The sequence below is a fragment of the Annulohypoxylon truncatum genome (genome assembly GCF_022578515.1).
Source record: "Annulohypoxylon truncatum strain CBS 140777 unplaced genomic scaffold F4807scaffold_1, whole genome shotgun sequence".
NCBI lineage: Eukaryota > Fungi > Ascomycota > Sordariomycetes > Xylariales > Hypoxylaceae > Annulohypoxylon > Annulohypoxylon truncatum.
Window position 1 is genome coordinate 519,815 of NW_025953787.1, and position 13,317 is coordinate 533,131.

General features: G+C 50.1%; 3 protein-coding genes across 3 annotated transcripts; 2 read left to right on the forward strand and 1 right to left on the reverse strand.

The window, feature by feature from the left end:
• Positions 1-26: 26 nt before the first annotated feature.
• On the forward strand, positions 27-2,166 carry F4807DRAFT_404171 (putative FMN dependent dehydrogenase). The gene is made up of 3 exons (XM_047996087.1): positions 27-191; positions 250-1,066; positions 1,185-2,166. Exons 2-3 carry the CDS (start codon positions 276-278, stop codon positions 1,882-1,884), a joined length of 1,491 nt encoding a protein of 496 aa, XP_047859185.1. The 5' UTR covers positions 27-191; positions 250-275; the 3' UTR covers positions 1,885-2,166.
• A 674-nt stretch (positions 2,167-2,840) lies between these two features.
• On the reverse strand, positions 2,841-8,693 carry F4807DRAFT_466203 (putative cytokinesis protein sepA; the record flags this gene model as incomplete). Its single annotated transcript, XM_048002356.1, has 2 exons — positions 2,841-4,972; positions 5,033-8,693. The coding sequence occupies 2 exons, from the start codon at positions 8,691-8,693 to the stop codon at positions 3,414-3,416; spliced, it is 5,220 nt and encodes a 1,739-aa protein (XP_047859186.1). The 3' UTR covers positions 2,841-3,413.
• A 2,474-nt stretch (positions 8,694-11,167) lies between these two features.
• F4807DRAFT_5288 (uncharacterized protein) lies at positions 11,168-11,896 on the forward strand. The gene is made up of 3 exons (XM_048003165.1): positions 11,168-11,298; positions 11,352-11,716; positions 11,784-11,896. The coding sequence occupies exons 1-3, from the start codon at positions 11,272-11,274 to the stop codon at positions 11,794-11,796; spliced, it is 405 nt and encodes a 134-aa protein (XP_047859187.1). The 5' UTR covers positions 11,168-11,271; the 3' UTR covers positions 11,797-11,896.
• Positions 11,897-13,317: the final 1,421 nt, after the last annotated feature.

A 13,317-nucleotide genomic window follows, 5' to 3' on the forward strand; every position in this document is an offset into this window, starting at 1 on the left:
GTGTTTCCCGGTCTCCTGCTTAAGCTCTCGGGAAGTGACATCATGAGGACATGAGAACCTGTTCGAGTCCAAAGCAAACTTCATCCGTACATGGTCCATGACGTAGACCTTGTGCAACTAGATAGGTAGTTATCTTGTTGCACGCAAGTAGAGGACGCACCTTTCCGAATAGCAACATTTCACCTAGTTAGGTACGGTATCACTTACCACGCCTTTCCATTACACCTGATATATCTATTAAACAAACAGTGTCGACTTTAGAATACTAGGTCACCATGACAGCCCAACACGGATTCCACCACCCCCAATCCCGCCCCGACATAGTCAAGCACGCGGACCCGGACCCCATCGCCTACGAAGCACAGGTTTACCAGCGCGGCCTCAAATACCAGCGTCCCCCTTTTACTTTCAAGCCCTTGGAATGGGAGGCCCTGGCCGCGGAACGCATGTCCGCCGACGCTCGGGGCTACGTGCTTGGCTGCGCGGGCACGGGCGAGACGGCGCGGCGGAACAGGGAGAGTTTCGGGAAATGGGGGTTCGTGCCTAGACGCTTGGGTCTAGGGCTCAGGGGTAGTTCGGTTGGGGGAAACGAGAAAGGAGTGAATGACGAAGAGAATGGGAATGGGAAAGGAGAAGGGGAAGGGGAAGGGAAAAGGGCTGAGGACGCAGGAAGGAAAGTATTCCCGAATCTTAGGGTCGATGTCCTGGGCAGGAATCTCCCGTGCCCGATCGCGTGCGCGCCCGTCGGCGTCCAGAAGATCATGAACCCGGACGGCGAGGTGGCGGCGGCGAGGGCGGCGGCGCGCGAGGGCGTCCCGTTCATCATGAGCACGGCGAGCAGCACGAGCATCGAGGACGTGGCGCGGGCTAGCGACGCCGGGGCCGAGGAGGCCGGGTACGGTAAGGGCGAGGCCGAGCGCTGGTTCCAGCTTTATTGGCCGGCGAGGGAGCATGACGATGTTACGATTTCGTTGCTCGGGAGGGCGAAGAAGGCCGGCTTTACGGTGCTGGTTGTTACCCTCGATACGTATATCCTTGGTTGGAGGCCTAGTGATATGGATAATGGGTATGTCTACCTCTGTCTGTTTGACTTCTTATCTCCTATCTTTGGAAGGCACCCCTTTTCGCCCTAGAAACACGTAAGTCAGATTTATGTACACTAAAGTGACTAACCTCACAACAAGGTACAACCCCTTCCTCCGCTCCGACCAAATCGGCATCGCCATCGGGCTCTCCGACCCGGTCTTCACGTCCAACTTCCAGCGCAAGCACAACAACCGGTCCGCGGACCAGGACCTCGGCGCCGCCGCGGCGGAGTGGACGCGCACCATCTTCCCGGGAGCCGAGCACACGCTCGCCGACATCGCCTTCCTGCGCGCGCACTGGGGCGACGACGCGCCGATCGTGCTCAAGGGCGTCCAGAGCGCGGACGACGCGCGGCTGATCGCGCAGTCGGGTCTTGTGGATGGCATCGTCGTTAGTAACCACGGGGGCCGGCAGGCCGACGGGGGGATCAGCTCGCTCGGGGCGCTGCCGCGGATCGTGGAGGCTGTTGATGCGGTTAACGACGGTTCTAGCAAGGGCGGGGGAGAGGGAGAGGGTGCTGAGGAGAAGAAGACGCGCAGGAAGGTGGAAGTCCTCTTCGACTCGGGAATCCGGAGCGGCGCGGATATCGCGAAGGCGCTCGCGCTCGGGGCCAAGATGTGTCTTATTGGTAGACCGTACGTGTACGGGCTCGCGCTAGGCGGCGAGGAGGGCGTCGCGCATGTGCTGAGGAGTTTGCTGGGGGATTTGGAGCTCACGCTGCATCTTTCGGGGATTAGGAGTGTGGGGGAGGAGGATCTGAATAGGGGGTGTCTTGTTAGGGAAGACGAGCTGTTTTAGGGTGGTTTGGCTGGAGTGGTTAGGATATCAGGTATCTACAGGTATGTTTACGGATGATTCTAGGAAAGCTATATGTTGTGATATAGCTTAAGATAATAATCTCGTGGAAATTTGTCTTATTAGTCTAAGCATCCAGAATATTCGTCATCTGAATAGAGACCACGAGGGCGACGTCATGTTGGACCGTTCAATTCATCTCAGTAGAAACGTAAGGTCCCTGGACACCATAGCCCTGGCTAAGGGGGTGATATCCGTGGAGAATGGGCTCCCATAAGTCGAGCCCTCTACCTTTGTCTACCGTTTACCGTCATCCATTCTTCCTCGTCTCCCATCCATTAGCTGAGAAGGAATCTAATTCATACAGAAACACACTAGGTATTCCGCACATCGTATCCCGCCAGTGAGAATAATTGACAAGTTGGCTCCTTTTCAAGTGCAAGGTTTGAGTGCTGGACAGTCATGGTCTAGATCAAACAACGGTGTCTGTGTAGGATAATCAGTCTACCTAGGTGCTTACAAAGAATAGCGTGTTAAATGGTAGCCAGGTAGGTAGAATATGAATACATACTTAGATACGGAACTGGTGTGTCTGTCGTTTAACCACTCCTTACCTGCAGGAGTGATATAAAATCCCATTAACGACCGGTATGAGCTACAATGGGCAAGTTGAATTTACCTAGGTAGGTATGTAATGCAGAGTCATAATCACAATCAACCGTCACATCAGGCAGCAACCCAACAATATACATACACGCTACCAACCAAACGACCTAAGCAGGTAAGTATAGCAAGAAGCAAATTATTAGGTCTCCTTGGCCACGTAGAAACTACAGGTCTAAGTACATAGTGGTAATGCTGTGCTCGGCTTCCCTTCCCTCTCTCTTCGACGAGCCCCTTTCCACTTTCCACTGGTTTTTCCCGACATCACGTTTGAACCTCCCGCCCTTGTTAGCCCATCCGACATAGAAAAAAGGTTCGGACGGCCTGACTCCTGACTTCTGACTTTCTTACACACTGTAACAACAACCTTGACAAGAAATGTTTGCCCTCTTGACCTAACCGGTCTCAGATGCAATGGCTAGCGAATTGAATGTGATGCAAAGGGATTTCTTGTGATGGGCCTCGTGAGGCGGTAGGCAGCTTCTCGATGTGAAACATCCGTTTCCAGAAGCCAAGTTGATGAAAAGGGGTTGCTATCCCTTGAGCGCGCGTGGTGGCGAGTCGGGGTCGGAAGGATATGTGTTGATCGCATCGCAGCTCTCCACACAGAGCAAAGAGAGCTAGTTCGATGACCTGAATCTTCAACCAGCCATTATATAGTATATGAGCCTTTGACTCCTTCAAAAGGCCCTCGAGCTCAATGTGCTCCACTACAGTTGCGTCGTAGCTCTCGTCCATCGGGGATGATTCGTGAACTCTTCCCTCACTCGAGGTGAGTTAATAATATGTTGTAGACATTATATATCGTATCGGTTGGATAGACGGAAACAGCGAAATCCCGCTTCAACTCCGTTTCTCGATGTATTTTGTTATTCCTCTGCAGCCGTCGATGGCTCCTCAGGTATAGAACTTTTCATTACTCCATCGTCCTCGGGACCACCTGAGCTTGGGCCCGAACCTCCCTTCAGTCGCCGACGTCGAGCTCTCCTTTCTTCAGCCGCTGATTTCCTCAAGCTACTATCTCGCTTCTCGGGATTTTCGTCATCTGCACCATCGCCACTTCTCATATCTTGTAGGAGCATCGCAGCTCTTTGTGCCAGACCATCATCAGCAGCTTCCTCGGGTTCCTCCGTAGGTGAGACCAGGTCAGGACTGAGGGGATTGGCGTCGGAATCTGTGGTGCCGTTGGTGCCTTCGGAGCGGATATTGGCTTCTGCTTCCGGTATCTCGTTGAGGTCGGGTATTTTTTGGCCAGAGGCGACGCGAACTTGGTGGCGATCCTTTAGACGTGCGCGCCTCCTTCTATCTCGCTGGTCTCTCGTCTGCGGCGCCGCTGCGCGCAATTTCTCTAGAAGGGAGTCCATTGCACCAGCGGAATTCGGCGATGGCGGGCCAGTCTCGGCGGCTCCCTGGACTCTGAGCTGAGCGTGTTTCCGTTTCATGCTAGCTTCATTCCTACGCCGCGTCTCTTCGTATTGGACGTTCTTGTCTCTACTCTTCTTCCACTCTTGAAGGAACATTGCCAACTTAGTGAAAAACTCGCGGCGGGCATTGTCGTCTTTAGGATCTTCGCCGTAGAAAATCATAATGTCATCGTACGTGCGGATCATCTCCTCCAGATACAACGCCATTTGTTCCGCCTTTCGGCGAGCGTCCTTCATACACCGCTGGACGATTTGCGAGACGCGGTCCTGGGGGTGGAACTTCTTAGGATCGCTAAGGTTTCCGCTGTCTAATGACCTCTGTACGTTGCGGACGTTCTCTATGTACCTCCTAGCATCCGCCTGGAGTTGCTCGATGTTGATCTTCTGAGCAGTTATGACAGCCTGGATATCGTTCGTAAAGCCTTCCCATTCAGGGTATTGGTTGCGCACGATACGCTCAACGAGATCTGCGAGTGTCGATTGGTTCTTGTCATCTTTCACCATTCCCAAGCGGGCGAGCGAGCTGAGCTTGAAACCTCGCGCCTGTTTGTTTGCGTCGTTCATGTAGTTACCGATATCAAGGATTAACCCGAGAACATTCATCAGGGAAACGGAATCTCTTAGTGACTCTGATACTGAGACGACATGACGGATCTTTTCATTTATTTCGTCGTAGTCAGGTTCGTAGCTTCGTGTTAGCGCCAATGCCCGCATTCTGCTCTTCCAGTAATGATGTAGTTCAAAGGCAGTGTATAGGTAAATTTGGTCCTGTCGGGTCAACTCGGATGGGTCCTGTTCACGATTTTCCTGGTTGGCTTCTGGACCAGTCCAATCCTTGCTATACGGCGCCATGAGCTTCGCGGTATTGTCCGGAATATTGCATAGGTCATCCTTTTGTAGGAAATCCATGATCACCGGGTTATCGAGAACTTCTTTGTCGCAGTGGATGATCGTCTGGACGATCTTCTCTACAGAATAGTGAGACATCTTGGCAAAAGCAATTTCTAAAAAGCAAAGTTAGCATCCAAAAAAAAATCTAACCATGCTAGTAAAATTTTCCTTACCGTAAGCCTTCCGAAGATCGCTGGAGATGATTTGCTTCTTGTCATCCTTCTTAGAGGCTCCAACCCCAAGCTTCTTGATCTCCTTGGCCATGAACAACTTTTCGACTTCATCGAGAATACCCTTCCTACTAAGTTCGGCATATTTCTCTTCTCTTTCCTCCACAGAAGGAGCATGCGCCGCCCAATGGCTTGTTTCGGGAGTGTCGACCTTGTCCCAATGGAGGGCCTTGAGCTTTTTCTTCGGTCTAACAACAGGGAGACCAATGGTAGGGGTTGGACCGAAGGTATTTTGCGCAGAGAGAAAGTGACCGGACATAGCACCAGGCATTGGAGGAGGCGGTGGTGGACCTCCAGCGCCGGGCATACCGGGCATACCGGGCATAGGCGGCGGAGGCGGAGGGGGAGGTGGACCACCCACTGCAGATGTGGGTGAGAGCATTCCTGGCATCGGAGGCGGGGGTGGCGGTGGTGGAGGAGCGCCTGGGACTTGACCCGGCATTGGCGGAGGAGGGGGCGGTGGGGGTGCTCCCGGAAGTTGACCAGGCATCGGTGGTGGTGGCGGAGGCGGTGGAGGCGGAGGAGCTGTCGTGTCGCTAACTTGAATCTTAGGCGGCTCGTTCTCGCTTGGTGTGATGGGCGATTGTGACTCAAGACTTGGATGCGAAGGACCTGTAGTCGCGCCCTCACCCTCCTCAGAGTCACTGGCCTCGTCCTTCCTGCCCTTCGCGTGAATCTCATTGAGGAAGTTGGCGGCATGCTTGGGGTCCATGACTGGTCTTCTAATTTCGACGACTCGTGGCTTCTCGTATACAATGTCGTCTTCTCCTTCCATGGCACCCTCGTCGGCATGTTGCCCATTGACGGGTTTTCTTGACAGCCTAGTATGGCGGTTAACGGTTCCAAGCATACCAGTATCCATACCGGGCGGAAGTCCTGAACCATCAGGTCCGTCGGAGTAGTTATCTGAGTAGCCGTCCATTTCTTCGCGGAGCGCACGCAAGCGATCCGAAGGCCCAATTGCCTCGCCCCAGACTCTACCTTCAAGTTTGTACTGGGTCTTCTGCCGTTCGAGCTGCATCGCAAGACGATCCATAAGCTTTTCACGATCCAAGATACCTTGCATCCGAGCCGGATCCTCATCTGCTATCTTGCTTCCAGTACTGCTCTTGACAGCCTGCGAAGCGGCGACATCTTGAGCATCCCTGAGCATGAGGTATAGTTCTCTTGTCTCTAACTCGTATCGTTGCGCTTCCTTCGCACGGACAGTCTGCATGTTCTCTATTTCGGCCTTGAGGCCATCTGCTTGACGTTTCTGGGCTTCAATGAAGCGAGCTTGCTCATCCAGCTGTCTCTGAAGCTTAGCTACAAGACCATCCGCGCCTAACTCTAACTGCGCTCTCATCTCATCCCGCTCTGCCATGGCAGCATCAGCAATCTGCCGAGCCTCTAAAGACTCGTCCAGAGCTTGGCGGGCCTCGGAGTCCGTATGCAGCTTGTCTAAGAGATTCTGGACAGTGAAATTCAAGCTTTGCTTGAGGTCCATGTTCGGCAGCCGCCGGTCCATGGCCACATAGCTAAGCATCGAATCCACAAGCTGGAACATGCGCAACCGTTCCTCTCCATCATTATCTCGGATCAGAAGCAGGTGTTGCAGTGCCGATATGAAGTAGTCGTGCGTCTTGGAGCCTTGAAGTCGCTGTTGAATAGCATCGACAATCTGGGCAGGATCGTTGAGGTCCTTAACCTCGCCCTCGATGCTGTCCTTTATGCTGCTATTCTCCCGCTCGAGCATATCCTCATAGTCGATAGCCTCGTTGGTACGGAATCGTTCGATCTGCTTGTCTATCAAGTCGTACTGGAACGCCTCCATCTTCGTGAGGATCCGCTTGATCCCACAAGCGCCGAACTGCGCCCTAATGTGCATGCGAAGCTGGAGGTCATTTTCTGGCGCATCGATGATCGAATTGACGAGGATGAGCGTCGCGACAGCATATTCCATCAAGAGGTTCTCCATGCCGATACCACCGCTGCGGACTTCGTCGCTGGCTCCCACAAGACTACCCATCTTCCCACGTCCGTCCGCCGTGACTTCGACGAGTCGCATCCAAGCATCGAACCGACCATTCTCGTTCTGCTGACTCTTCACCACATCCATGGCCTGAATAACCTTAAGGTGTCCTTCACCCCCATCCCAATGACATAGGAAGGATAATACATCGCTGACGAGCTTTCGCGTTGTGAGCCTCGGCGATATGAGGGAAGTGACGAGAGCCACGACCACTTGCTGATGGGCGAGCGCATCATCGGCGCCGTATTTGTTGTTCAGCAAAGCTTTCAAACACTTCAGAATATCATATTCCTTGTCGAGATTCTTATCGCTTGCCTTCGCGTCGGACGGAGCGGCGGGTCCTACGGGATTCTTGCGGTTGAGTTTTAATAAGACGTTGGTGAGAGCCACCTGCCCTTGACATTCGATGAAGCGCTTCACCCATCCAATTTGCTGAGTTCGTAAGTTGACTTCGAGGCTACCGAGGCCTTTCAAATCCAATGTATTGTCCATCACCTTTCGTACGTACCACTCAGGAGAGCCCTCCTCGTCGGAGGATGCGGCGATGTTGACATCCGAGTACTGCCCCGATCTCGCTGTCTGCCTCTTCTTCTGCTCACCTTGCCACTCGGTTAGACGATCTTGGTAAATAAGTGTCCATTTTTTCGACGACGGGTACGCCTGCATTTGTCGTCGTGCTTGCTCGGGGAGATTGTGCCATCCTCGCTTGACCATTAGCTCGTAGAACATCTGCTCCGTGACCCTGTCGTCTTCCGGTCTGGTGAACGAAGGACCTTCGGCGGCTCCGCCGACGCCAGGAGGAAGATGACCCGGAGACCCTGGAAGCTTAGTTAAACGATGCGAATCTCTACTCGAGGGGTGCGATGCAATGGAACTCTGGGACGTTGCACTAGGCAGTGCTGCTTTGGATGAGCGCTTGATTGTGTGTTCATAAGGGGATACTCCTTTACCTGAAAATACGCTGGATTGGTCGCTTTGCCTAGAAGTTCTGCCGAAGCCGTGTACGCCGTATCCTGGCAGGGAATCCCATCTCTCGCCGAAGGCAGTGCTCGTCGTCATCGAAGACGCTGTGCTTCCACGAGGTGCTCCGCCACCTGAATTAGGACCCCATTGTTGGAATTGTGTTTGGCGACCGGTTGATGCCATCGTTATATTATTTGCACTAGGGGGTGGGCGCGAGGCCGAAAGGTGAGAGCCAGACACTCCCGACATGGTGGCGAGTGTTTTCGCATCAAAGGTAGGGTACTGGTGGAAGTCGGCAGTCACTTTATTCAACTGGTGCGGTAGAGGTTCTCGGCCCACGGGTAACTGTTCGCCTCGAGGGAGGTATTCGACGGGTATGGGACTCCGCTGGTCTGCATGCGTGGTATCGTACGGAATTGCGGTAATGACACCGGCATTGTTGTTAACGCCGCCTTCAGGAGACACCGGTCTATCGACGGATATTATCGACGAGGCCCTAGCATGTCGAGAAGATCGCGATATTACGGATTCCTGATCGGAGGGGAGGTAACGTCCTTCTTCGCTGCCTGTGTGTCTCTTATCACTCCTATGTTTACTCCTAGAAAAGAAGCCCTTCCCAGCGGACGACATGGCTGCGTCAGTGGAGAGGGCGCGCTAAGACGCAAGCGCTCTGATCACTCTGATCACTCTCTCACAACAATTAATTTTATTTACCAAGTTCTCGTACGTTTTAATCTCGAATTCGGAACGGGTCGAAAGAAACAATCGAAACAATCGAACTCTTAAGTGGGATATCGGATTCCTGCCGTCAATGTATTGGGTGTCGAAGGCGTCGGATGAATTGCATCGTGCTCTCTAGCCGGGAATATGAATTTCGCAAGGAATATACAGACTGAAATGGTAGAATTGGAATCAGGTGAAGACCTGCATAAGCGGGTAGTGGAAGATTAGCATGATGTTTGACGATGAAGCAGTTGAAGCAGTATAGGCCGTGCAAGGGCCATATAAGGGTTAGTTGGTTTTGATAGGTATTTTGTACAGTGTTTTAGTATTTTTGACCCATTTACGAATTTACTCGAAAGGAGTCGGAAGGCGCGACAGAGAAGGGGGAGCCAAGAGGCAAGAGACAAAAGACAAGAGACACTGAATACGCTGGTTATACGTACATAGAACTGAAGACACACAACACTACATGAAATGCAACAATCAACAATTCTAACCGCAATACTCCCACATCAATGGTGAATCGACGTCGACGTTGTGAAAAGGATCGAATTTAGAGAAAGTGGTTAGGGTAGAAGGGAAGTTCCAAGGTTCGGTTCTGGTTTATCGAGAAGGTTATCGGGAAATGTGATAATGTTGCTCAAAGGAGGTTTGCCGATTGATGAGACTTGACAGAAGCAAGTTAACACACTGGTGCAATGTCGCAGTAGGTACCGTACATACCCTACATAGTACCAAGCGCTTTGTGGTGGGTAGGATGCAACTTGCTGCAACATACAGGGTACATTTAAAATGTTCTAATGTCGCCGTTTCCCTCTAAGACCTAAAGACTCATCCCCCATTTGCGATAAGCGCGTAGTACCTTACGGATTTGAATTTTAGAGCGAGAGTCAAGGTCCAATTAGGTCTAATCAACTCCAATTAAGCTCCAATCAGGAAGAAGGAATCAGGGGTGTCTTTACACAACGTGGCTACTGTAATTATTTTTATGACAAGAGAGGCCGTAACTTAAAGCACGTAATGGAAGAACGATCAATCGCATTATCAATCGTATCAAATTCATCATTTAATTCTGTAACACTAATTATAAAAATACCCCTAATCGTTTCTTTGTTTCACATTTGACAAAGTTTGGGATGGTATACACATCTCATGTTGTGTAATCGGTGCGGGATATCACCGATTTCCATCGAGAAGTCCCACGATACAGCCGTGCCGGTGGGACGTCGAAAGGTGTGGACGTTTCTGAAACTTGAAGTGGAACGTAAACCCCTGGGAGATCCAACACGACGATGGTGATAATGATGCGATCTGAGGTTGCCTTGGATCCCCAGACCCCAAGACTTGAAAGTTAAGTCTTACACGTACCCTACATACCTACCTAGGTTAAGTGCGCAGAGCATGCACTATGATACATTCATACTTGGTATGATTTAATGGATGAAAACTTGGCCGGCGCAACACGGACATGCTCTCATCCTAGCACGAGGTACTCCAGCCTGGCCGGCCAGCTTGGTTGGTAGTCACTTATTGGATTGCAGGCGTTTGTACATAAAATGTTTAGATGAATGGTAGGACACTACTGTACGAATGCTCTTAGCTGATGATGATCTTTAGCCGATGCGCAGAATAGGGGTTGCATACATACGCTTTCAGCTCCGTTTTCTGGCCCTCGGGCGCTGTTGAAGAGGGGATCGGGCCTTATTGGACAGTTGGAGGCCAATCTGAAGGATTTGGGATGAACATTGAGATCCATCGATTCTTTGTAGCTTGCTGATTCGCATACGCTTGGGGCCAACTTTCCATAACCAATACATAATCGGTTGATGGAGCCGTAATATGACTATTCTTGTTCTTGACAAAGAGCGATTCATGCACCACCTGGATATAATATAATTATTATTCTGTCAAAATAGAGTAATTAGGGTAATAACGTCGTCACGTAATGGCGAACCTTGGAGATTTATGTACCCCCTATGTACCCTTGTGGCCCGTGAGTAAATGGCCCCGGCTTTGGCCGCTCATAACCTTAACCCCGAAATAGACCATTTCAACTTATGTAAGCAACTACATGAAGCAAGACCCATGGATATTGTAACTGCGCGTACGTAACCATCTCCATATTCAGCCTTACAAAACACAATTGACAAGAGACAAGCTCGAAATGAGCTTCTAGTTGGCGTCGAACAGATATCATCTTTCTCTAGCCTTTCCATCGCCTGCTTGTGCTCGACAACAGTCCTATGAACTGCGAATTCCGAACGAACAGTTGTCATCTCGCTGCGCCGTTAGCCTCCACGAACGACAAGCATAGCCACGAGCGTCTCGAAGTCGACTCGGCTTAGCACTTTGAACGTGAAGCTTCGATTCGAAATTCCGACCGATACATATTGGTCTCGCTGCTCGTTATATCCCGTGGTGTAAAATTGTAGCTTCTATCATGCTCATCTGATAGGAGATAGCATTATACGACGCCGCCAACACGATGGGCACCACACTTTCTGTAGTCAAAGTAGGTCTTTACTATAGAATTATTCCGAATCGCTGCAAAACTCATAGTTATAGACACTTATAATACCTGCCGTCATCTCTCTAATACTCTTCCTCCTATCCAATTATCTCCTTGTTCCATTATGGCGGCATTACCGAACTCGATATAGCCAATACCTCCCTCTCGACACGATATCCAATCATACGTCGACTTTACGCGGTAGAATTCAAGACGCAATAGCTCGGTGGTTGGTACCATCACGATGGCGCTTCAATTCACGCGACCGTGTCGTAATTGGGGCCGATGATGCTTCTGACCTAGGTTTCAGCTCAGAGGAAGGCGAGGAATTAGATGACGTGGATGACGACCGCCGGCACGCGCTATCATTAGACACGCATATCCCGGTACACACGGATAGTATCAGAAGATTAAGCAGAGAGTAGGTTGCGAAGACTTCTCTATACATACCTACCGGTTCATTTTAGGGCACAAGGGCTAACTATAAGGAGTGTAGTTTAGAAGAGGGTTTCCGAGATGATAGTGACGAAGACGACGATAACACGCGTCGTGTTAGGCGGTAGTATGTCTCCCGTCATCAACTGATGATTGAACTTAATGGCCTAATTTGGGAGCGATTACATTTCCTTTTTTGGACATAGGAAATTGCCGTTCGAATGCTCAAGAAAGCATTGGGAAACAGCTGAATCATAAAACAGTCATGATTCGACTGGGTACGGATTATGCCGAAGCGAACGTGACTTCACAGGATCTTGTAACCATATTTCGTGAGTTTGGAGTCTTGAATAGATCGTCATCTTTCAAGGTGCAACCTACACGTCTCACTAGAGACGATGTCTTAAGGACGATGACTTGGACTCTACCGAATTCGTTAGAATGGTCGATACGTCTAAACTGATATACCCAGTAATAAGTATTGTACCCCGGCCTTCCTTATGGATTATCTAGGGATGAGTTGCTCTTTAGTCACCGAACATATCTTTTGGTGCTCGAGCAAACCTGCCTACCTACTCTATAGTATCCAGTACTATGGATTGGGTTTTGAGTAGTCTGTCGGATGATTTCTGCACGTCAAACAGTTAATTCCCGATTTGCTAGAACCGGCATTTGCTTGATGCAATGAGGTCGTACTGGAGGGCTTGAGATTCATCTAGACTGCTGGCATATGGGTCGTAACTATGTGAGTAGGCATGGAATAAGACTGCTCTAATGTCTTGGTATAATATATGGAAGCTTGAACATGCTGATAAGTACCCGTATATTTAGATGAAATATCAATCATCTAGTTATTCGTATTAGCTTTTTGGTCCGAGAAGAAAATGATTATGGTTACTCTACAGCAGACAAGGCATTGAGACAGGCATGAACACGTTCTCTCTTTTCATAGAGCCTCACCTGAATTGGTACTCGCTAATCTAGACTCAACATTGAATTTGGCCGGTATATTAAGCTATATCATTAGCACGACCTCAAAATATAGATTCTAAGACAGAAAGATAGGACGTAACTTGAATAAGCAGTCGAGACGATTTAGTAATCATCCATAGCTGTATTCTCAGCCATTTGAAAGATACCGAAAACAAGCTTAAATAAAAACTATGAGAACTAACAAAGCTTCAGGACTCCTTAGGTAGCCAGCTAAAACTTGGTGCCATTCATCTTGCATATGGTCTAACAAACTTAGAAGAGATGAAAATATGAATGAGATAGATTTTACAGCATGATATCTTAATATCTTGTGTAGTTTTTGAATCCAATGCTCTACGTTGAAAACGTAATGTCATAATGTGCCCGTCTTTCATCCCCGGATTGCGAATATCCACCTAGCACTCGGGCCATAAGGACCATAATATTACGGAGAGGCTGGCGCGGGTGGTGATGGAATTTCAAAAGGGATTGGATCTTCGAGACCGCATGCGGAATGACCTAAGGTTTACTGGGCGATGAGCCCAGATAGCCCCCCAGATACCCGCAGCCTGCGTCTAATACCTATCATAATGCATGGACGGCAGGCACTTAGAC